Source organism: Mytilus galloprovincialis, chromosome 12, assembly GCF_965363235.1.
Source record: "Mytilus galloprovincialis chromosome 12, xbMytGall1.hap1.1, whole genome shotgun sequence".
In the NCBI taxonomy this organism is placed as follows: domain Eukaryota; kingdom Metazoa; phylum Mollusca; class Bivalvia; order Mytilida; family Mytilidae; genus Mytilus; species Mytilus galloprovincialis.
In genome coordinates this window covers 68,114,751-68,139,178 of record NC_134849.1, presented here as the reverse complement: position 1 = coordinate 68,139,178, position 24,428 = coordinate 68,114,751, and the positions used below count along the sequence as shown (strand labels likewise).

The window sequence follows — 24,428 nt, the reverse complement described above, 5'->3', positions numbered from 1 at the left end:
AAGACTGAGCAAGCTAGAATAAGCAGATTCTCCACATGTGGCATCTGTCATAAGACTGACATATTACAACACCAAATCACATGCAATAAAAAAAAAATTTAAACTGTATACAGGCAATTTAAAAAATTTAAAAACCACAAAAAATCTGATAAATTTGAAAAAATAGCCCTTCTGTGTGAAAAAGTATATAACTGTCTTTTACAGGGTATCTGTCTCACAAAGATGACCAGCGATGGTTTTATATTAGAGTTAGTGTGTTCAGTGCCATTGATAGCAACAGTAAGTTACAGATACAGGTAGAAGTTATCTCCCTTTGATATGTTGTTTCTTTAAGAAAACGAGGGGTTCTCTAATAAATATGATGCATCCATAAACCACATCCTATGAAAATTTTTTTTAAAAAGAAGTGCTGCACAATGAGGAATCCAAACTTAAATACTTAGTTAAAATTGAGGCAGGTCATGGAATTGTGTCAAAGAGACAACAACCCCACCAAAGAGCAGAACACATCATATGGCCAATAATGGGTCTTCAATGCAACGAGAAAATCCTGCACCTGGAGGTTAGCTTAAGCTGGTCCCTAAACAAATATTTGAATTAGTTCAGTGAAAATGGACCGTTTACTAAACTGAAACATATACATGATCTAAAATAAAAATTAAAAAAAACCTTACAAGACTATCAAACCCAAAGGCCAGAGGTCCTAACTTGGGACAGACACAGCATACAGCAGGGTTAAACATGTATTGTGAGATCTCCTTATGTCAACGAAGGGAATTTGATACACATTTTTTTCAGTTAAGTTTGCATAATTATGTATAACTATATAAAATGTTGATTTATATCATATGATACAGACAAGTTTTAATATTTTCATTAAAAAAAATAATACTCATTGCTTAGAAACACTGTATTTATAAAGGTTTATTTTTACTCAGTTCTCTTTGCATGCGATTTCCAGATTTTTCAATAAAGTTTTCAAGAATAAAAATGATAACAGTTCATGTGTGATGCATTTTTCATCCATTACAATTTTTCTGAAAGGAGTAGGGGCATTAAGGCCTAGTTTTGGCCCAAGAAAATAAAATGTTTGATAACCATTTCAAATTGGCACATAATGTTTAGAAATGCATAGAGTCAAGAAATATAAATGAAAAACATAAAGATTTTTATCTGACAACGTCACAATTACGTCATAATATGTACTGGTTTCACAAAAACGTTGAAAAATACAGAATTTATGCAGTTTTCAGTCTTTATTTCCGTTGTGGAAACATCCAGCGCAGCCGAGAAACAACAAAATAATTTAACAGAAGCTTTATTATAACTATTGGCATAATCTCACCAAATATAAAGTTGTTTCTTGGGTGCGCACATACTTTTTCAATCAAAAATATACTTAAAATTTAATGAAAAATCAAGGAAAATCACGTATTTTAACAAAATATGCAAATTAGGTCATGATCTGTTACCATGGTAACTTGTTCGATGTCAAATTTGTTTTGATTTTCTTAGTACCTTATACCTAAGTCAAGTTTTCGGTTATTTAAGAATCAGTATGATCAATTTTAAATTTGCAGTAATTTTTGGGCCAAATAAGGACCTTATTGCCCCTACTCCTTTCATCCAAAATCAAGAATGCAAGCTTTGAAAAATAAAACAATCAGATGAAGGTTTAAATTTTCTTTGAAATAAACCAATTATATTATGGGCTGGAATTGGTAGTGAATCTGATTTGTTTAATAATCATTTATATTGATTTGTTTTCCAGGTATTTTACCCACCATTGTTAATAGATTTATATGTTCCAAGTTTTCTTCATTGTTGGTTGATGAGAAGATCTTGTCAGAAATTGTTTGTAAGTACAGATTTGTTTACATATAGATTCTACCACTGCATCGAGTGGGATACAATATTTATCCACTGGAGACAGTTAAATTTTCAAATTTAAAACGTGAGGCTTGTCTAGCGCTTGAAATATTTAAAATTTAAATGTCGAGAGGGGATAAATATATCGTATTACATGAGATTTGGTGGTGGAATCTGTTTGTCTAATGATTTGCAAACAATACGCAGGCAAATATTATCCTTCTTGTCGAATGATCTGCAAAAAGATGTGTATATTCTATGTGACGTCATCAGACATGGTCGCCTTTTTTCATGCCGTCACAATAGGAAATTTAGAAGACAGCAAGAAAATTCAACATCATAATAAAATTTTAACCAATGAAAAACTGAGATCAATCGAGCCACACATTGATTAAATTTTTTTTATACAATGGTCCCAGAAAAAATTAATTAGAACTAATATCTATTTATAAATTAAGAATAACCCTCAGCTTTGTTTATACCATCATTTGTATCCTCTTATTCGTTTTATGAGGTTTAAACATCAATAAATATGTCACCAAGGTCCACTCCAGAGCACTGTTAGATACGGGGGAGCTAACTCGTATGTGCTGGAACCCAGGGACAGGGGGTCAGTCTATGGCTAGACTTCATGTTCTGATAGGAATAGCTAAAACGCAAGGAAGGTTTTCATAATTTAATAGCTATAACAATTTAAATGAATGATAACAAATCAATTAGTAAATAATTCCAAATAATAATCTAATTACAGTACAAAATATCAAATCTAAATATCAAATCCAAAGTAAAACTATTTCTCCTTAAAATGTTAAATATGAAATAAATGCCAAAATTACCAAATCATAAAATGAACTTAATCTCAAACTCAAAATATAAAGTCTCAAAATAAAAGTTTCTCAAAAGTATTTTCTAAAGTAAAATTTATGAGTCGGAGATAAATTTAGTCTCACACTACACAGTCAACTGGTAGACTGGTAGACATTCTTTTGTGTCCAGTATAATGACATGAGTAGTGTGAGGTTACGCTTCCGAAACACTGACTGCCTTTCCAAAATTGCACAATGATATTAATACTAACATCTAAAATAAATAGATATGTCTCGTCACGTTAACAATACTCTCATTAGCAAAAATAAACTTTAATTGACAAACCCTAATCCTGATAAAAATCTAAACTTGCAAAGTGACATATGTTAATTACAATTAATATTTCAAAATAAAATGCTATGAGCAAACTGTGACATTTCGAGTATTAATGCCACAGCATAGGTTAAATCAATTAAACAAATTAATTACAATTCTTACAAAATACAAACATAAAATTTTCTTTCTTAAAATAAAACATAATTTTTATCCAAAATAACACTAACACAAATAAACTGATCATAGATACCAGGATTGAAACTTGCATTTGAGCCAGATGCATGTTTTCTCTACAAAATACTCACCAGTTAGTTTTTTACCTAAAAATGTACATGTAAATCTATGGATTATGGTCTGAAATGTCCATTCTGTTAAATTTATTTTTGTGGGTAAGTATCACATTCTTTGTTTTAGTTATGAATACTAATGAGGCAACCTTATGTATACCGTATTTGGGCATGTATAGTCCGCACTTTTTTCCTTAAATATGTAGTTTGTACAAGGGGTGCGGACTATACACAACTATAGACGGTTTTTCGAAATTTATAAAAAAAAAAAAAAAAAAAAAAAATTTTTTTAAAATTCGTTTTTCTGCATCAACAATGTATATTGGAGACGTTTATTGTATTTACTTCATTTAATTCTTATTCTTTTATTCTTTTTTAACTTTTCTTTTCAAAATTGATTATTAAAAGTAAAGGTGTGACATCCTGCATAGGTAATCAAGAGAGGTAATTAAGGATTAAGTATGGGTGTGTAGCAATTAAATAATGATGTCAAGTTTTGACAGGTGTTAAATATTATAATCCCAGGCAATAAAACAACATGATCAATGAAAAGATTATATAAGATTAAATAGTTTTAAAATTTTGATTACTGCTAAATAATTTAGATAAATGTTTGATCTCTTTTTTCTTTTGTTCCATAATATTCAAATTATTTCTGTTATATTATATATCATTATATATCAGCTTGGACATACTTAGACAAATGTTGATTTTAAAATGAATCTCTTGATTAATAACTACTTATATAAAATTATTAAATATTAACTACCTGATGAAAAGTTCTACCATTTCATTTTTTTATGAAATAAATAAAACATAATTTTTTTTTTTATAAAATACATGGAGAATAACTCTCTTTTAATGGTTTTTTACAGTGAACTAGACTTTTACAATTATTTTTTTTTTTTTTTTTTTTTTTTACAAAACTTTTTTTCTTGATTTTAAGGGGATGTAAAGGGGGTGCGGACTATACATAAATGCGTACTATACACGGCCGATTACGGTAAAGAGTCATTGACTGACATAATTTCATTGTTAAAAGGATAATGTTCTGTCTTAAGGATTACCATTTTTTAAAAATAATAAATTTTTGGTCATGTAGTCAAACCTAAAAGTTTGGTTTTTATACACCCGTCTTTTAGACGGGACATATTATGGTATACCGTTGTCCGTCCTTCTGTCCGTCCATCGTCCACACTTCGGACAATAACTCAAAAACACTGTCACCAATTTCCAAAACACTTCCACCACTTTCCATGAAACTTAAGTGAATTGTTTATATCTATTGATGTAAGCTCCCTTTCATTTTTTTTTTAATTTCAGATTTTAAGTTTTGGATTTATGGGGCTTTATTCATAAAAAAGGGGGGTCCATCGTCAACACTTTGGACAATAACTCAAAAAGGCTTTCACCAATGTCCATGAAACTTTGGTGAATTGTTTATATATATTGATGTAAGCTCCCTTTCAATTTTTATAAATTTCAGATTTTAAGTTTTGGATTTATGGGACTTTATTCATAAAAAAAAGTTTTTTTTTTAACACTTCGGACAATAACTCAAAAAGGCTTTCACCAATGTCCATGAAACTTTGGTGAATTGTTTATATCTATCAATGTAAGCTCCCTCTCAATTTTTATAAATTTCAGATTTTACATTTCCGTGTTATGAATTTTTATGCTTGAAAAAGGGGAGATTTTCCAATTTTGGGACAATAACTAACACTTTCACAAAATTTTATGCAACTTTGATAAATTGTTTATATCTATTGACATAAGCTCCCTTTCCATTTTTATAAATTTTAGATTTTCACGTTTAAAAGTAATGAATTTTTATACTTAATAAAGGGGGATTTTATGCAACTTTGGTGAAACTTTGGTGAATATACTAATGTAACATCCCTTTTGATTTGTATAAATATCAGATTTTACATCAACTATACCAATTTCGTCAGATTTTACATTTTATGCTGTCTTATTAAAAAAAAAAATTGAAAACAGTTAAAAGAGCAATGGGCGTATCATGCGCTAAAGTGCAGCCCTTTATTTGTGTTATCCAAGTTCTGTTCATAGGCTACTATATGGTTAAGGTTTTTCTATATTCTATTTTTTTGATTTTTCTATGACGAGAAATATATTGATATAGAAGATGGCCATTATAATATTTGTTGGGGTTTTGGGGGGTTATTGACCATTGATATAGAAGATGGCCATTATAATATTTGTTAGGGGGTTATTGACCATTGATATAGAAGATGGCCAATATAATATTTGTTGGGGGGTTATTGACCATTGATATAGAAGATGGCCATTATAATATTTGTTGGGGGGGGGGGGGGGGGGCGGTTATTGACCATTGATATACATGATATAGAAGATAGCCATTATAATATTTGTTGGGGGGTTATTGACCATTGATATAGAAGATGGCCATTATAATATTTGTTGGGGGGTTATTGACCATTGATATACATGATATAGAAGATGGCCATTATGATATTTGTTGGGGGGTTATTGACCATTGATATAGAAGATGGCCATTATAATATTTGTTGGGGGGTTATTGACCATTGATATAGAAGATGGCCATTATAATATTTGTTGGGGGGTTATTGACCATTGATATAGAAGATGGCCATTATAATATTTGTTGGGGGGGGGGGGGGTTATTGACCATTGATAAAGAAGATGGCCATTATAATATTTGTTGTTGGGGGGGGGGGGGTTATTGACCATTGATATAGAAGATGGCCAGTATAATATTTGTTGGGGGGGTATTGACCATTGATATACATGATATAGAAGATGGCCATTATAATATTTGTTTGGGGGTTATTGACCATTGATATAGAAGATGGCCATTATAGTATTTTATTGGGGGGGTTATTGACCATTGATATAGAAGATGGCCATTATAATATTTGTTGTTGGGAGGGGGGGGGGGTTATTGACCATTGATATACATGATATAGAAGATAGCCATTATAATATTTGTTGGGGGTTATTGACCATTGATATAGAAGATGGCCATTATAATATTTGTTGGGGGGTTATTGACCATTGATATACATGATATAGAAGATGGCCATTATAATATTTGATGGGGGGGGGGGGGGGGGGTTATTGACCATTGATAAAGAAGATGGCCATTATAATATTTGTTGGGGGGGTGTGTTATTGACCATTGATATAGAAGATGGCCAGTATAATATTTATGGGGGGGGGGTATTGACCATTGATATACATGATATAGAAGATGACCATTATAATATTTGTTGGGGGGAGGGGGGTTATTGACCATTGATAAAGAAGATGGCCATTATAATATTTGTTGGGGGGGGGGGGTTATTGACCATTGATATAGAAGATGGCCAGTATAATATTTGTTGGGGGGGGTATTGACCATTGATATACATGATATAGAAGATGGCCATTATAATATTTGTTTGGGGGTTATTGACCATTGATATAGAAGATGGCCATTATAATATTTGTTGGGGGGGTTATTGACCATTGATATAGAAGATGGCCATTATAATATTTGTTACCAGGCCACGTCCACTTTTATATTTTGTCTATCTGATGAGTTAAGCCTTTTTCAACTGATTTTTATAGTTCGTTCTTATGTTGTACTGTTATACCATTGTCCCAGGTTAGGGGGAGGGTTGGGATCCCGCTAACATGTTTAACCCTGCCACATTATTTATGTATGTGCCTGTCCCAAGTCAGGAACCTGTAATTCAGTGGTCGTCATTTGTTTAATTATGTGTTACATATTTGTTTTTCGTTTTTTTTTTACATAAATAAGGCGGTTAGTTTTCTTGCATGAATTGCTTTACTATGTCTTATTGGGGCCTTTTATAGCTGACTATATGCGGTATGGGCTTTGCTCATTGTTGAAGGCCGTACGGTGACCTATAATTGTTAATGTTTGTGTCATTTTGGTCTTTTGTGGATAGTTGTCTCATTGGCAATCATACCACATCTTCTTTTTTATATTATAATATTTGTTGGGAGGGTTTATTGACCATTGAATTGGAAGATAGTCATTATAATATTTGTTGGGAGGGTTTATTATTAACCATTGAATTGGAAGATAGTCATTAAAATATTTGTTGGGAGAGTTTCCTGACCGTTGAATTAGAAGAAGGCCATTATAATATATTTGTTGGGAGGGTTCATTAACTATTGTATTGAAAGATGGCCGTTATAATATTTGTTGGGAGAGTTTCCTGACCATTGATATAGAAGATAGTCATTATAATATTTGTTGGGAGGGTTCAGTGACCATTGATATAGATGATGGTCATTATTATATTTGCTTTGAGGGTTTGTTAACCATTGAATTGGAAGAAGGCCATTATAATATTTGTTGGGAGAGTTTTCTGACCATTGAATTGGAAGAAGGCCATTATAATATTTGTTGGGAGAGTTCATTAACCATTGAATTGGAAAATGGTCATAATAATATTTGTTGGGAGAGTTTTCTGACCATTGAATTGGAAGATAGTCATAATAATATTTGTTACGAGAGTTCATTAACCATTGAATTGGAAAATGGTCATAATAATATTTGCTTTGAGGGTTTGCTGACCATTTAATTGGAAGAAGGCCATTATAATATTTGTGGGGAGGGTTCAGTGACCATTGATATAGACGATGGTCATTATAATATTTGCTTGGAGAGTTTGCTGACCATTGAATTGGAAGATGGCCATAATAATATTTGTTGGGAGGGTTCATTAACCATTGAATTGGAAGATAATAACCTGGAGGATAAAAGTATTGGTTGGGTAGGGTCATTACATGTTGATAGGACAGATGAAGAAAATTATATTGATTGGATTGAGTCATTGACCATAGATCAACATGTTCATTATTTGTGTAATATGGTCTAGTTTGAGTCACTGACAATTGATCATTATGCTCAAAATCTGTATAATATGATTTGGTTTTGGTTGTTGACAATAGATCAAAAAGTGTAATACCTGAATGATGTGGTTTGGTTCGATTCAATTCCAGAGAATTAGAAAGGGAGTCTATCTGGTTTGGGATGATTACATTTGCTTCAATTGGATCATGATCAAGAATTGCTTTTACTAATGATTCAGGTAATTCAGGAAATAAGTCTTTAGTAATTGAAAAAACATCAACAGGTGTGCAGTCTTCTACAGTAATTTTTGTGGATTTTAGTATGAAGTCAATTTTGTGAGGTCTTTTTTCTAATTTGGTATAATCAATTACGTTAAGTGTAACAGGACACTCTCTGACAGGCTTTGCTGGTGGGCATTCAGTGAGGTCTAAATTAAAATCCCCTCCAACAATTACCTGAATTTGTTTTTCAGATGCATAAAGACTTAAAACTGAACACAAATCATGATAAAGGTTTGTTTTTTTATCTTTTGACATCTTGTGAGGTCCATGCCAAGAAACAAAAAGGGTTGGTAGTGCATTGGGACCTTTACCTTTCAATATTATAGCACACATATTATTAAAAATTTCATACATTTCCACTCTTATAATATGGCTTGATTTGGCATACATGTATTTTGTAATTAGTTCAGATATTGGATTTTCTACTAAATCAAATGTGTTTGTGTCATAGATTATTCCAGTATCTTTTTTATCAGTAGATTTATAATTCAAATCAGTAAAATATGTTCTCCAAATCTTTTTCAATGCAATGGTTGATTCCTGTATGAAAATGATATGTGGACACCTCTGAAAAACTTTTTTCATTACATCTCTCCTTTTTTTGGGTATTTCCTTTCCCTTTACATTTTCTCCACATCCACTTGCATTCATGATACATATCTTGCAATTCATTTAAATTATTTTCCTGAAAAAGTAAAATTTATATCACTATACAATTTTTTTTTAGCATTTAATCTAACAGCTGGGCAGTAAATTTCATATTATGGCGTCAATGGTCATATGATTTTCAGTTTCACATTTTCACAAAATCTACAATGTAATAAAATTTTGTGTATGTTTTTACATTATTACGTAACCTGATATATATCATTTGATATGGACGGTTGCAAACTTTCACTGAGTTAATCTTTTAAGAACGAAAATGCAGATTTACCTTTATCAATGTTTATAATTTGATTGGCAAAGATGAAAAAAATCATGCCCTGGCCGTTACTTCTCAGTAAATAAATGTTAATTGACTTGTTTTTTCTTTAGAGGGATGATACCTCCTAATAATATAAACATCAAATGCCTTTTATTACCATATATAACACGCCAGGTAAACAGGCTGAATGACTTTCTACAGGTCCAAATTGGTGATGATCAGATAGCCAAAGGAAGATAACTGGAAATGTGTCTTGATTTGTCCAAGGCACAGCTGATTTGAAACGAAAGAAAATCAGCTTTTTCTCTCAATTTAAGTAAGGGAAACATTGTTTCTTGGGCTTATATTCAATAATTTATCCCTATGCGATAGTAAAAGTGGAAATTATGAAAAATATCATGGAAATTATTATAAATCATTGGAATGAGGGCACCTTTCAAATTTAAGGACTTAAACAGTGAGAGAAAGTATTACACAATGTGTGTCTACTTTTCATGGTTTATCCATACTTAATAGAAATATTCCCAAAATAATTCTTTTAATCAACTAGAAATCAGGGATTTTGATTGGCAATTGCCAATTATTACATTCAGTTTAAAAATAATACATTGTTTTGAATTGAAATACTGATTAGTCTTTTGTAGACAAAACACCAAAGGTAAAGGTTCAAGAAGGGTAAAAATTGGCCCTAGATTTTGTATGTTTTTAGTTCATCTGGCTCAAAGTAGCTTTCTAATCACTTTGCGTTCTTCATCCTTTGTCCATCGTTGTCATTTACTTTTACAAAAATCTTCTCCCCTGAAACTACTGGGCCAAATTATACCAAACTTGGCAACAATCATCAATGGGGTATCTGGTTTAAAAAATGTGTCCAGTGTGTTCCTTGGAACCCTTACAAATTTTTGCAAATGAAATAGTTTTTGTTTTCGATTGAGTCTTATATAACATGAAAAAATAAATTTGAATTGTACAATATTTAGTTGATTATTTGTTTTGGTTAATTTTTAAACATAATGGTGTTATTACTTTTACTCACCTTTAATTAATGATACATTCTATGTTACTTTTTGATTTTCACTTTTGGTCGTTTCCTTTTTTTTCTGAAAATATAATGTTTTCTTAAGTTTATTTTTCAGCTTGGCTTCAGAGATGTGTCAAGCTTATACATGTGTAAACACTTACATGATTTAAAAGTATTTCAAAGAAATGATATTATTATTTCGTTACACCACTAAATGGTTTTTAGCATAAAGATGTATCCTCCAATCAATCTGTAATTGTAGAAAACAGATGTGGAAAAAAGAATTCACGACAGCCATATATTTGTTTTAATTTGTTGATATTTGATCATTTTATCCCAAGAGACAGCGAGTCATCACTTATGCATGTTGTAATATTGAAACTACATGTCCAAATTTTACCAAACTTGGCCACACTCATCATTGGGGTATCTTAGTTTAAAAAATGTGAGGCCTGACCTGGACAACCAACCAAGATGGCCGCCATGGCTAAAAATAGAACATAGGGGTAAAATGTAGATTTAGCTTATTACTCTGAAACCAAAGCATTTAGAGCAAATCTGACATAGTGTAAAATTGTCTATTAGGTCAAGATCTATCTGCCCTGAAGTTTTCAGACATGTGAGACAACCTCTTGTTGGGTTGCTGCCCCAAAATTAGTAATTTTAAATAAAGTTTTGCAGTTTTTTGTTTTTACCTAGAATGTTATTATAGAAAGAGACAAACTGTAGGCAGCAATAATGTTCAGCACAATAAGATCCACAATTAAGTCAAGATGACCAAAATTGTCAATTGACCCCTTAAGGAGTTATTGCTCTTTATAGTTAATTTTAACAATTTTCATAAATTTTTGTAAATTTTTGAAAAGTTTTAGTAAATATTTTCCACTGTAATGACTGGGCCAAGTTCATTATAGATAGAGATAATAGTAGCAACAAGAATGTTCAGTAAAGTAAGATCTACAAACACATCACCATCTCCAAAACTCAATTTTGTATGAATATATCTGTGTCCATTGTTTGATCTGCACATAGACCAAGGTGAACGACACAGGCTCTTGAGAGCTTCTAGTTTTATTACTAGGAGTTATGCTCCTTTAACTTAAGAATTTTGGCCGTAATACACTACTGTAACAGTTTGTAATTGCAACTCCTCTGAAAACACACAACAGAATTCACGAAACTTTGTAGAAAATAATGACATACTATGTAGATGTGCCTTTCAACAGAAAATTATGGGAAATTTTGCCTCGAAGTTATGCCACTTTGAACTTAGAATTTCAGCCTAATAATACTACTGCAACAGTTAGTCATTGCAAGAATCAGTTGACTTTTGTGGAGTTATGAGTCTGAACATAGGAACCTGGTGAGATTTTCTTTGTCCAGTGACAATGGGGGTGGGGTATGTGAGCTTGCTCACAAAGGTTCTTTAATTTTGGTTGGGCTTGTTCATTTACCGTGGATACAGAGGATGATTATAATAATGTGTGTTGGTTTGGGGGTCATTGACCATTAATATATGGAAGATTATCATATAAGATTTGTCTTCCTTGCAATAATTGGAGTAATATGCGTAATTGTTTCTCCATAGGCGGTAATGGTAAGGTTTTCTTCTGTTGTCAGCTCATATTGAAACTTGTACATATATGATTGCTTGTTTTGAAGCTGAGACTTTTTTACATAAATGTGGTTAAAGTTTTTAGAATTTTAATAACTTTCTTAAACTATCCTGGGTTTGTACCAAACTTGGACAGAAGCTTGTTTATGATCATAAGATAGTATCCAGAAGTAAATTTTGTAAAAAAATAAATCCATTTTTTTTCCATATTTTACTTTTAAATGGACTTAGTTTTTCTGCGGGGAAACATTACATTCGCTCTGTGGTTAAAGTTTTTAAAATTTTAATAACTTACTTAAACTATCCTGGGTTTTTACCAAACTTGGAGTCAGGACAGAAGATTGTTTATGATCATAAGATAGTATCCAGAAGTAAATTTTGTAAAAAAATAAATCCATTTTTTCCATATTTTACTTTTAAATGGACATAGTTTTTCTGCGGGGAAACATTTCATTCACTCTGTGGTTAAAGTTTTTAAAATTTTAATAACTTTCTTAAACTATCCTGGGTTTGTACCAAACTTGGACAGAAGCTTAATAATGATCATAAAATAGTATCCAGAAGTAAATTTTGTTAAATAATAATTCCAGTTAATAAAATTGAGAATGGAAATTGGGAATGTATCAAAGAGACAACAACCCGACCATAGAAAAAACAACAGTGGAAGGTCATCAACAGGTCTTCAATGTATTGAGAAATTCCCGCACCCAGAGGTGTCCTTTAGCTGGCCCCTAAACAAATATATAGTCCAGTGATAATGAACGCCATACTAATTTCCAAATAGTACACAAGAAACTAAAATTAAAATAATACAAGACTAACAAAGACCAGAGGCTCCTGACTTGGGACAGGCGCAAAAATGTGGCAGGGTGAACCATACATACATGTACAGTCTGCAGTTGTTATTAAAACATTTATTAGATTCATAAACTATCCTGAATTTTAACCAAACTTGGACAGAAGCTTCTTACAATCAGAAGATTGTATCAAAAGGAATATTTTTATTGAGTTTTTTCCTCATTTTTGTTGAGTCTGCGATTTACAGCAAAAGTGAGGCGAGACACTGGGTTCCGCGGAACCCTTACAAATTTTCTGGATTTTAAAACGTTTTGAAGACAAACTATGAAAAATTATAGTTGCCTATTAATCAGTGATGGAAACATTTCTGGAAAATTTTGATTTTTGTTTTATTTTTCCTGAATTGGGAATTTATATTCTCATAAATTTTTTGAGCCGCCGGTCAATTTAAGGGCTGTTTAGCAGCCCTTAACTATATTAAGTGGAATCATCCCTGTGAATACAAATTCTATCTGTTTACTTACAAGTCAAATAATATACATTAGGATCACTGCTAATTTACAAGCACAGTCTGAACATAAGATGGTGTGTTATAAATAAAATTATTTCTCACCTGTAGTAAAGAGATCACGTTCTATATACACATCTAACAGAAAAACTTCTGTGATAGCAGGTTATTCAATACTTAATAAAAAGTAATTATATGGTTTTGTTCTTTCCTTGATTTGTGTGCTCAATATTTTTCTGTCTATCCTGTTTGACAAGGCTAAGGTAAGAATAAAGGGATGTCAGTAGTTTGAATTTTCTCACAGCTTTCATCAGTTCTTAGTTCAGGCAGTTCCCTACATCTCCTGAAAGTAGTAATACATAATAATACATGTAGTGTTAAAAAAAACAGTTTGATGGAGTCAAAAAGAGAGACATAGGTATGCTGTTTCCAATGACAGCTGCGTCAACAATGTATTAGTTTGTGATTAGGTCTTGTTTATGATGAACCACAAGTGGTAGGTCAATCATATTTGGTATGCACTTGTATAAGGATTGGCACATCTTATTTCCATGGAGATTATATTGCCCTGCCCCCTCAGTCATGGTCTATTGACTTCGAAACTTTTGCTTATTTTACATGTATTTTTTGTGATTAGCCAGTTTATGGGGAACCACAAGTGGTAGGTCAATTATATTTGGTATGCAGTTGTAGTCCACTCAATCTAGCATAAAGTTCCATTTGGAGAATTGATGCAAAGACCCAAATGAGGAGGTGGGTATTTTTCCCTCTCTTGAGACCCTTATCTGATGAATACTAAATTTTGCATGATAATGCAACTTATTCCGTTTAATGTGAGCTATGAAATACAACTTAAATTTTGATGGGAGAGTTTAATTATTCTTCCCCCTCAGTACATCAAAATTTAAATACATTTTCATTAGTTCCCCAAAAGTAAAGTTCCTTGCGCCTTTTGAGCTCACCAATTGGCCAAGTGAGCTTTTCTCATCACTTGGCGTCCGGTGTCTGTCGTCGTCGTCCATTGTTAGCTTTTACAAAAATCTTCTTCTACTGGGCCAAATTAAATCAAACTTGGCCACAATCATCATTTGGGTATCTAGTTTAAAACATGTGTCCGGTGCAAATCTGACATGGGGTCAAATTGTTTATAAGGTCAAGATCTATCTGCCCTGAAATTTTCAGATGTTTCCGGACAACGTATTGTTGGGTTGCTGCCCCTGATTTGGTAATTTTAAGGAAATTTTGCTGTTTTTGGTTATGATCTTGAATGTTATAACAGATAGAGATAAACTGTAAACAGCAATAATGTTCAGCAAAATAAGATTTACAAATAAGTCAACATGATCAAAATGGTCAATTGACCCCTTTAGGAGTTATTGCCCTTTATAGTCAATTTTTAACCATTTTTCGTTAATCTTTGTAATCTTTTACAAAATTCTTCTCCTCTGAAACTACTGGGCCAGATAAATCCAATCTTCGCTACAATCATCTTTGGGGTAACAAGTTTGAAAAATGTGACCGATGACGCGGCAATCCAACCAAGATGGCTGCCACGGCTAAAAATAGAACAAAGATGTAAAATGCAGTTTTTGGCTTATAACTCAAAAACCAAAGCATTTAGAGCAAATCTGGCTTAGGGAAATTGTTTTTCAGGTCAAGATCTATCTGCCATGAAGTTGTCAGATGAATCAGACAACCTGTTGTTGGGTTGCTGCCCCTAAATTGGTAATTTTAAGGAAATTTTTCCGTTTTTGGTTATTATCTTGAATATTATAGACAGAGATAAATTGTAAACAGCAATAATATACAGCAAATTCTAACATGACGTTCTTCAAACGCTTTGAGTACACACCCGTGGTAAAATATGAATATATTGCATTGGCTGTTCCGATCGTACTCCCACGTCATATGTTTTTTTATGATTGGAGTACCTGACATCATAGAATGATGACGTTATAATATAAGCATTTTACAGGAAAATACATGCTTCTGATACTGAAAATCATCACAACAAGGAAATGTAAACAAATGATGCTCAAATGTGGTATAAGTCCATTTGTTTTATACATAGAAGACATATAAGTAAATTATCATTAAAATTCATCCAAATCTATCTAAATACGTTATTGTAAATAGTTTGAGCATGTCACTAATTCTGTTTGCTCTGTTTTTTACGCCAATCTTAAAATGCGTTAATTTATGGGAACGGCAAATATTTGCCTCCACCTAGAGCGCTTCGATCCAAAAAAATTGCCGTATTTGCCCTATTTGAATCGAAATAATTCATGGGGGCTTGGATATATCTAGATTTTACCACAGGTTGTCCCTTTATGCTGATATTTTACCCCTCGCTATTGCTCAGGGTAAAATATTTGTCATAAAGGGCCAACTTGTGGTAAAATCATGATATATTCAAGCCCCCATGAATTATTTCTTAAGTAACACCTCAAAATAAGTCAACATGGCCAAAATAGTCAATTGACCCCCTGAGGAGTTATTGCCCTTTATAGTCAATTTTTAACAATTTTCATAAAATTTGTAAATTTTTACTAACTTTTTCCACTGTAACTACTTGGTCAAGTTTATTATAGAAAGAGATAATTGTAAGCAGCAAGAATGTTCAGTAAAGTAAGATCTACATACACATCACCATCACCAAAACATAATTTTGTTATGAATCCATCTGTGTCCTTTGTGTATAATATTCACATAGATCAAAAGCAAAAAAATATTTTAACTTCATTAGACCACATTCATTCTGTGTCAGAAACCTATGCTGTGTCCACTATCTAATTTATCACAATCCAAATTCAGATCTGTATTTAGCTTGAATGTTGTGTCCATACTTGCCCCAACTGTTCAGTGTTCGAACTCTGCCATCATATAAAGCTGCGCCCTGTGGAGCTTCTGGTTCTAGTTTCCAGACAAAAACTTGTGTTTAAAAATATGGATCTCTCTGAAATCATACTTCAAGTTTCCATACTACAAAGGGAAGGCTGGGTTTGAGTGTGGGCGTAATTGCTTTAAGTGGGGATTCAAAAAGTTTGAGGGATTTTAATTTTTTTAAGGGGTTCAATTTTTTTTTCAAAATATTTCAAATTTTTTAGATTTTCAAGAAGAATTCTTAATTGCACAGTATTATGTAATAAGTGTAAAATCTTGACATTAATTTTGTGCCAGAAACCTATACTATGTCAAATTTTTATCACAATCCAAATTCAAACAGAATCAAGCTTGAATATTGTGTCTAAATTTGCAACAACTGTTCAAGGTTCAATCTCTGTGGTCGTATCAGGCTGGTTCAGCGAAACATTTTATTATAGAATGAAATGGAACAATCTCAATAAAATTAGGAGGTTCAGGGATGATTCCACTATATAGTTTAGGTAGGGACTCTGTGGGATTTTTATAGGAGTATTTCATAATTAATATCAATGTATTATTTGAATGTACCATATGGCAGAAGAAATTTAACGTACATGGTTTCAGAAAATCATTTGACCTTTGACCCATAGCACGTGTCGGAGTTTGATGACAATACAATTTTTTTCTGCCAAAATTTCTTCATCCTTAATGCCAACTGAATATATGTACAAAAAGTGTAAAAATGTTGATAACTTAGATACATTGTCTTTAAAAGTATGTTTTCTGTTTACTAAAGCTAATGTTGTCGTTATCAGCTTTTTCAAATGATTAAAAAAGGAAATGAACAGAGATAATAGTATTGAAATTGTAAAACTGGAAAAAATAAATTTGACTAAAACTGAACATATTTAGCAGGACAATTTTGTATTTTATTACTTAAAGTTTGTTTATGATTGTAACTGATTTGGTGGAAATGACAAAAACAATAAGCATTTTAAACTGGAGAACATAAAGGAGAAAAGGGGGAGGGAAAAAAAGGGGGGGGGGGGGGGGGTCGGACCACTTTTTTTTAACTTCCGATTTCAGAAAAGAAGTATATCATCATAGGGATTTGGATTTAATGTAATTTAAATCTGGAATTATGTGTATATACGTCCAGTAAATCCGGGTTTTCATTCATCGGGTATTAGTATTGTAATAAAAGTAACCCTCCGAAAGCTTCTGACTTTAATCCCCAAAAATGTGTTTGATTTTGGCGTTACACAATCTTGTTTCAGAGCACTCCACAAAGTTATAATCAGAATAATGTCATTTACTGTTCGCCCTGCATGCAGGCGCGGATCCAGTCATTTTAAAAAGATGGGATCCCAAACTAGGACAAGGGAGGGGATGAGGATTCCAACTATATGTCTCCATTCAAATGCATTGATCGTCCAAAAAAAGAGGGGGGTTCCAACCCCAAAAACCCTCTGCTTGGATCCGTCACTGCGGTGATCAAAGATAACACAGAGCTAAATAGACTTTATATAAAAAAAAAAAATTGGCACTCATACCACATCATCCTATATCTATTGACATTGTATCCTGGCTACAGACTAGTTCAACAAAAGTTGCAGAGTTATGAAGAGTAAAAACGTGTACAATGCACTATCAAGTAACCGACGAACATTTTTTATCTTTTTTTTTTTTTTTTTTTAGCTCAAACTGGACAACTTATTTAAGATACAGGGAATCTGCACAAAAGACACTCAGACTGTTTGCTTTGAACAGTGCACATTCATCAATCAATGTATTTATCAAAAATATAAAAAATTTCATCGGGATTTTGAGATGAGATATTGTCAAATAAGGCACTGGAAAAGTAAACTCGAAATTTAGGAATTGGACCCCTCTGAACCCCAACCCATCATAATAGAGCAGGTCTTATAGCAGTGCAAAAGGAAAGAATTCAATATAAATGCAATTTTAAATGGTTTTATATAAGTCATATTTTTGGGCCTCTTAAAGAAGAGGGGCGGAAAATACCAGAGGAACAGTCAAAGTCATAAATCGAAAATAAACCGACAACGCCATGGCTAACCATTAAAAAGATAAACAGACAAACAATCGTACACATGACACAACATAAAGAACGAAAGAATAAGCAACACGAACACCATCAAAAACTGGGGGTCTCAGGTGCGCCGGAAAAGTAAGTATATCCTACTTCACATGTGGCACCCATCGTGTTGATCATGCTATAACAAATCCAGCGAATAGTACAATTCTGTAGGTCACATTCATTAAAGGGATTGAAGCGTACTGTTCAGTGTCAGCCTACTTCGGCTCCGTGTTAAAGACAGTACTTAGATCTATATTGGTTTTTCTTTTTTGCAAATTGTGACTTGGATGGAAGGTTGTCTCATTGGCACTCATACAACATCTTCTTATATCTATAGATCGTGAATGCCATGTTAGCCAAGAAAAGATTAAATCATAATAAAAGATCAAGAAGAAAATGCTTTATTTTGGGTTTTTTTTTCGTTGGCTTTATATAACAAGTACAAAGACAAGACAAACTAATTTTTCAAAATGTTCTAAATTTAGTCTGAATAAAAAAAATCCTTCATCAAACACCTAGTTCCATCTTATTGCTCAGCAGTTGTTTCACAGCCTGAAAGTATAAAATAGTAGAAATAAAAACCATTTGTTCTATACCTATATAATCTCTTTTTCATTTTGTAATATTAAAAAAAAAAAGGAGATTCTTCCTTGTAAAGAATATGAGATCGGTTGATGAATGCCCAGTGGCAAGTATTTCATTATAGTCAGGAGGATCAAAGATATAGATTGGTTAACTAATGCCCAGTCACAAATATTTCATTATATTCAGGATGATCAAAGATATAGATTGGTTAATTAATCCCAGTGGCAAATATTTCATTATATTCAGGAGGATCAAGGATATAGATTGGTTGATTAATGTCAAGTGGCAAATATTTCATTATATTCAGGAGGATACAAACAAATATATAAAATACTGTTTAGATCTGATGAATACAAAATTTAAAAACAATTTCCAGTATAGTTTTCTGTAGTTGCAAACTGATATGATGTAACAATGTCAGTATAACCATGTATTTAATTAACCTACTTTCATAAAAATGTTTAAATACTAAAAATATTTCTGACATTTAAAAATCCTATTTACATGTACCTTGTAGAATTATGATTTTTTTGCTTATATGCCTGGCTTTAACCATGTGTGGTTGAGTACATGCTGATGTTATGTTGTCAATTGGCCTGAGGTTTGCTTGTTAGAAAACAACAACATGACTGCCATGAGTCATTGCAAGTTTTTTTTTAATTCAGAAAGCAAATCAGTTTCAATCTAATGCATTAGATTAAATTAAGTCTCCATCCCCACTGGTCGTTACTGCGTATTTATACACCCAACACAGTCAGAAGACACCTCACTTTCTATAGTGAGTTTTAATACTAATGGAACGATTGAAGTCAAGGTAATTGAAAGGAGAAATAAAGTTTGTGTCATGCATATTTTTAATCTACACATGTGCAATTTCTTTGATTTGATCCTTTACAAATATTCTTTAAATTAAATGTATTTACAGGAAAGGTTGCTGCTTTTAATTAATAAGTTTGTAATTTTGGTGTCCACTGTTGTACTTCAAATATAAATCTATGCAACAGAGGTATCAAATGATTACCAGCAATTGGCATTGTAAATTTGGTCACATTTATTTATCAATAATTTATCATGCTCAAATATATTGAGACGTATTATATATTTTTTCAATAAATTATCGATCAAATGGCAGCAAATGGATTTAAGATCCCGCTAACATATTTCCCACCGCCACATTCTGTATGTATGTGCCTGTCCCAAGTCAGGAGCCTGTTATTCAGTAGTTGTCGTTTGTCTATGACATACATGTTTGAATTTGTTCCTTATGTACCCAAATTAGGCCGTTATTTTTCTCGTTTAATAACATTGTCTTTTCAATGCCCTTTATAGCTTTCTATGCCGCGGTACATGCTTTGCTCATTGTCGAAGGCTATACAGTGACCTACAGTTTTTAATTTCTGTGTCTCTTAACTTAGTGGGGAGAGTTGTCTCATTGGCAATCATACCACATCTTCCTTTTTATAATAAATATTTTTACAATATTTGAACTACAAATCAAATAAAAAAAAAATCATTCTATTAATAATTAAAGGGCCCTTCGGTACATATTAATTACAAACAAGATAATAATAATAAAAAAAATACTACTTAATAATTCTTATTTGAAAATTTAGATCTACATAATTATATTCTTTTCTCTGATTTGCATGATAGCAAATAATATAAACATTACAGCCTTCTGTCATCTAACTATATAATGCAGTTCATTGGGAATTATATTATGGCAGTTAAAAAATATATGGAACTATATCTTTTAAATTTCCCGCCGACTCTGAATGAAGCTATTTTTATTTATTATCCCGCATAGTGCCTCAATAGTTTTACCTGGAAAGGGAATTAACCCATATGTCTGAATTACAAACCAACAGAAATTTTACACTGTAATAATAGTTATCCTCGAGTGATTTCGAGCGAGTGATTATCAGTGTGAAGAGTATAATACTATGGTTTTCTTCGTGAAAAAAAATTGAAACACAGTATTAAATAAAAAATAATTGTTTATCACCGATATCAAGGTGTAAAATAGGAAGACACTTCTACGGAGCGCCGATTATATAATTCCAATGAGAAAATATTTCATGTGGTTTGTAACGTCGTGAACGTTCACGGCTATCTTTTTTCTACTTTTCTTAGACGAAACATACCATCTTTACCAGGGTCGCGCCTTGCTCATGTAGAACAGATCAACACATATCCAACATGATTTTACGGAGAAAATATTCTAGATTTTGGAAAAGTATGGATCCCCCCGTTATTTTTAGAAATAACACTTATTTTTGGCAAAAACATTGAAAAAATGTCGTTAATATTAATAATTTCCTACCTTCTTCTACAATTTTACTCGAGATACTTACAAAATCAGATTCCTGGTTTATTTCTGCATTTGTGTGTCAATTTTCGTTGTCTGTTTACCTTTCTATAAATAGCGCGAAGAACGGAAAGGGTTAGCATTTGTCTGTCTCGATAGCTGAAAACTGACGTTTACGGCAACGCTTATCGTAGTTCAAAGATTTACTGCAAGCTAATATACACGTTGAAATATAAGATTATTACTGAATTTAAAAGCGCAGATACTGTAGTTTCTCAAGCTATTTTTATTTATTTTTTACAGTGAGGGAAAAGTTGTTTATTTTGCAGTTACAAAAACGTTGCAAATGCAAAAAATGCATTGCGGCAGATATAGGTTGTTTAACGTGACGTTCCTACAGAGTCCCTAGTTTAGGGCCGCTGAACGGCCCTTAAATCGGATAGCGGCCCCCAAAAAATGTTTGTCAATATAAATTCCCAATTTAGGAAAATAAAACAAAAATCGGTATTTCCGGAAAAGTTTCCGTCACCGATTACGGCAACTATAGTTTGCATAGTTTGTCGTCAAAACATAGTAAAATTCGGATAAAAATGCTGACTATTATCGCATTTTATTAACAACGATTTAATTATGTCAACATGAGGTAAACAATTTTAGTGGCCGGATTCAATTGAAGTTAAAAATGTTATGAGAGTACAGGGATGATTCCACTATATAGTTTAGGGCCGCTGAATGGCCCTTAAATCGGCCAGCGGCCCCCAAAAAATGTTTGTCAATATAAATTCCCAATTTAGGAAAATAAAACAAAAATCGGTATTTCCGGAAAAGTTTCCGTCACCGATTACGGCAACTATAGTTTTTCATAGTTTGTCGTCAAAACATAGTAAAATCCGGATAAAAATGCTGACTATTATCGCATTTTATTAACAACGATTTAATTATGTCAACATGAGGTAAATAATTTTAGTGGCCGGATTCAATTGAAGTTAAAATGTTATGAGAGTATGTGGTCTCGTAAAAGTAGATCGCTCAGCAGGTTGATCAAAAATATGCTTTTTGTCAAAATGGGTGTCAAAACAGACCTCGGCAAAGAGAAAATTTTATATAATATTGATGAATGAATTTGAATGGTAAAAGCAGATCGCCCAGCAGAGCCGGTTATGTTGATTAAAACTTGTTTTGTATAAGAAATTATTTAATATTTTGCTCTTTTTTCCGCAAAAGACAAAAGTTTGAGCGTTTTTGAAAATAATGTTGATGATAGACCATTCATGAAATGAGATATCTTATATAATAGTTCATTAGATATTTGATATAGTTTGAAAGATATCTTATAAAGTTTATAAGATATCTTACAAATGTATATAGTTCACGAGATATCTGAAATAATTTATGAGATGTCTTATACATGTAGTTTATAAGATATCTCATATAATTTTCTTAATATGATATCCAATGAACTATATAAGATATCTTATACAAAACATATACTTTAAGATATCTTAAATAAATCTTATATATTATATGAGATATTGTATATATTATGAGATAATTTGAAATTCGAATAAATAGCTAAAGGGCCTGCCATAGGTTTATATTAGCTGGTACTTGTGGTATATATGTTTTTTGTAATAGGCCTCGTTTACCAAAGTTAAGATGATAGTGCATCATATGCAATGATATTCATGTATTACAACTTCCCTGGTCTGAATCCAATAATTTCTTCAATCAGTGTATAGAAGAAATTAAATTTAATATTCATTTTCCGTTTTTACAGGAAAATGATATATTATTTCGTCTTATATTGTATGCATAAAAAATTCCCAATTGGAATAAAAATTCCCAATTTGATATTCAAGGGACCCATTTGTAAACACCTGGAATCATCCCTGAGGTTAAACAACCAACAATCAATCAATCCCATAATTTTATTTAACATTTGTGTTGCGTCAGATAGAAATCTCCCTTTTAAAGCAAATGAATACAAACACATCTGTTAACCATTTCTGGTTTACAGAGTCTATGCAAAGTCTAAAAAACTGTTTGTAAAATATAGTTGAAATTAAAACCATACCAAAAAGCCCAAAATTCATCTTTTATTTTGTATTTGAATGTTCCAAAATCTATCAAAAGTCTTATACATGTATCTGTGCAATCACTTTAAGGTCAATTCTGTTTGATGCAGGTGATCATTTCACAAAGTTAGATATAGTAACACTTGGATGGTTGGAACCACTTTTCAATCAACGATTTCTATATTTCAGCATGACCTGCATCTTACCAAACAACGATTCCAGACAATATCTGTGACATTGTCCCAACAGATGCTGATTTTAGTTGTAACACTTGCTTGTTTTATATTCACCACGTAAGTATAATTAATATTAAAAAGTAAATGCATTGTTTGGATTTCATAATTTTCAATATTTCACATGTTGTTTGAGTTGGTGTGTAAATAAAATTATCGCTATTTTGTGCATTTTTCGTTTATTCTTTTTTTGTGATAATTTTCATATCATGCTACTCGCTTGAGATGGAATAATTATCACTAAAAACTAAGGAGGCCACGACTGGCATTGATAACGAAATTGACATGAACATGATGAAATTGACAACATTGTCATACGTAAAATAGCGATAAATAGATTATCATTGGTCATCTCAACTCGATTGCTTTTCTCACTTTCGCTGTACCAGCTCAAGCGAGAAAATCAATCTCGTTGAGATGATCAACGATAATCTACAAATACTTAAATAAAAGAACAGAGTTCCAATGTACCTTGTTGCATATCTATTATATATCAAAGGTACAAGGGCAATAAATGAAAAAAATTCTACTGCTTAAAAACTGACAGACAGACTGATCAATCTACCCATTTTTAATATAAAAAAAAAGGGGGGGGGGGGGTGCCCAACCCAGAATGAAAAAGGGGATTCCAATCATATGTCCCAATTAAAATACAATGATATTCAAAAATGATAGTCAAAAAAAGAGGGGGGAGGGGTCAAACCCCACACCCTCTTTTATTTTGTAAACAACAATAAACAGGTTAAACACAATTATGTCAACATCTAATAAGGCCACTCAAAACAAATAAGACATTCCAAGTAGGAACAAAGACAGTCATCCAACATTTTTTAATCAGCTTTGTCCAACATTTAGGCTAAGTCTGAAGTTGAAGGTTCAAGAATCATTTTAACCTTGAGTTGGAGTTATTTTGAATTCAGTTTCAAATAATTCTTTCTACATTT

General features: G+C 32.1%; 1 protein-coding gene and 1 long non-coding RNA gene across 7 annotated transcripts in view; one reads left to right on the top strand and one right to left on the bottom strand.

The window, feature by feature from the left end:
* Window positions 1-24,428, top strand: part of LOC143054637 (potassium channel subfamily T member 2-like) — a 131,884-nt gene that overhangs the window by 78,225 nt on the left and 29,231 nt on the right. For all 6 annotated transcript variants that reach the window (XM_076227651.1, XM_076227652.1, XM_076227653.1 and 3 more), the window contains 3 exons: window positions 205-279; window positions 1,772-1,858; window positions 23,441-23,544. In XM_076227651.1, the coding sequence (XP_076083766.1) occupies window positions 205-279; window positions 1,772-1,858; window positions 23,441-23,544 (266 nt within the window). The remainder of the gene's footprint in view (window positions 1-204; window positions 280-1,771; window positions 1,859-23,440; window positions 23,545-24,428) is intronic.
* LOC143053504 (uncharacterized) lies at window positions 18,669-21,580 on the bottom strand. The gene is made up of 2 exons (XR_012971380.1): window positions 21,223-21,580; window positions 18,669-18,835 (listed from the first exon to the last, which is right to left on the bottom strand). It is a non-coding gene; the product is annotated as an uncharacterized LOC143053504 (long non-coding RNA).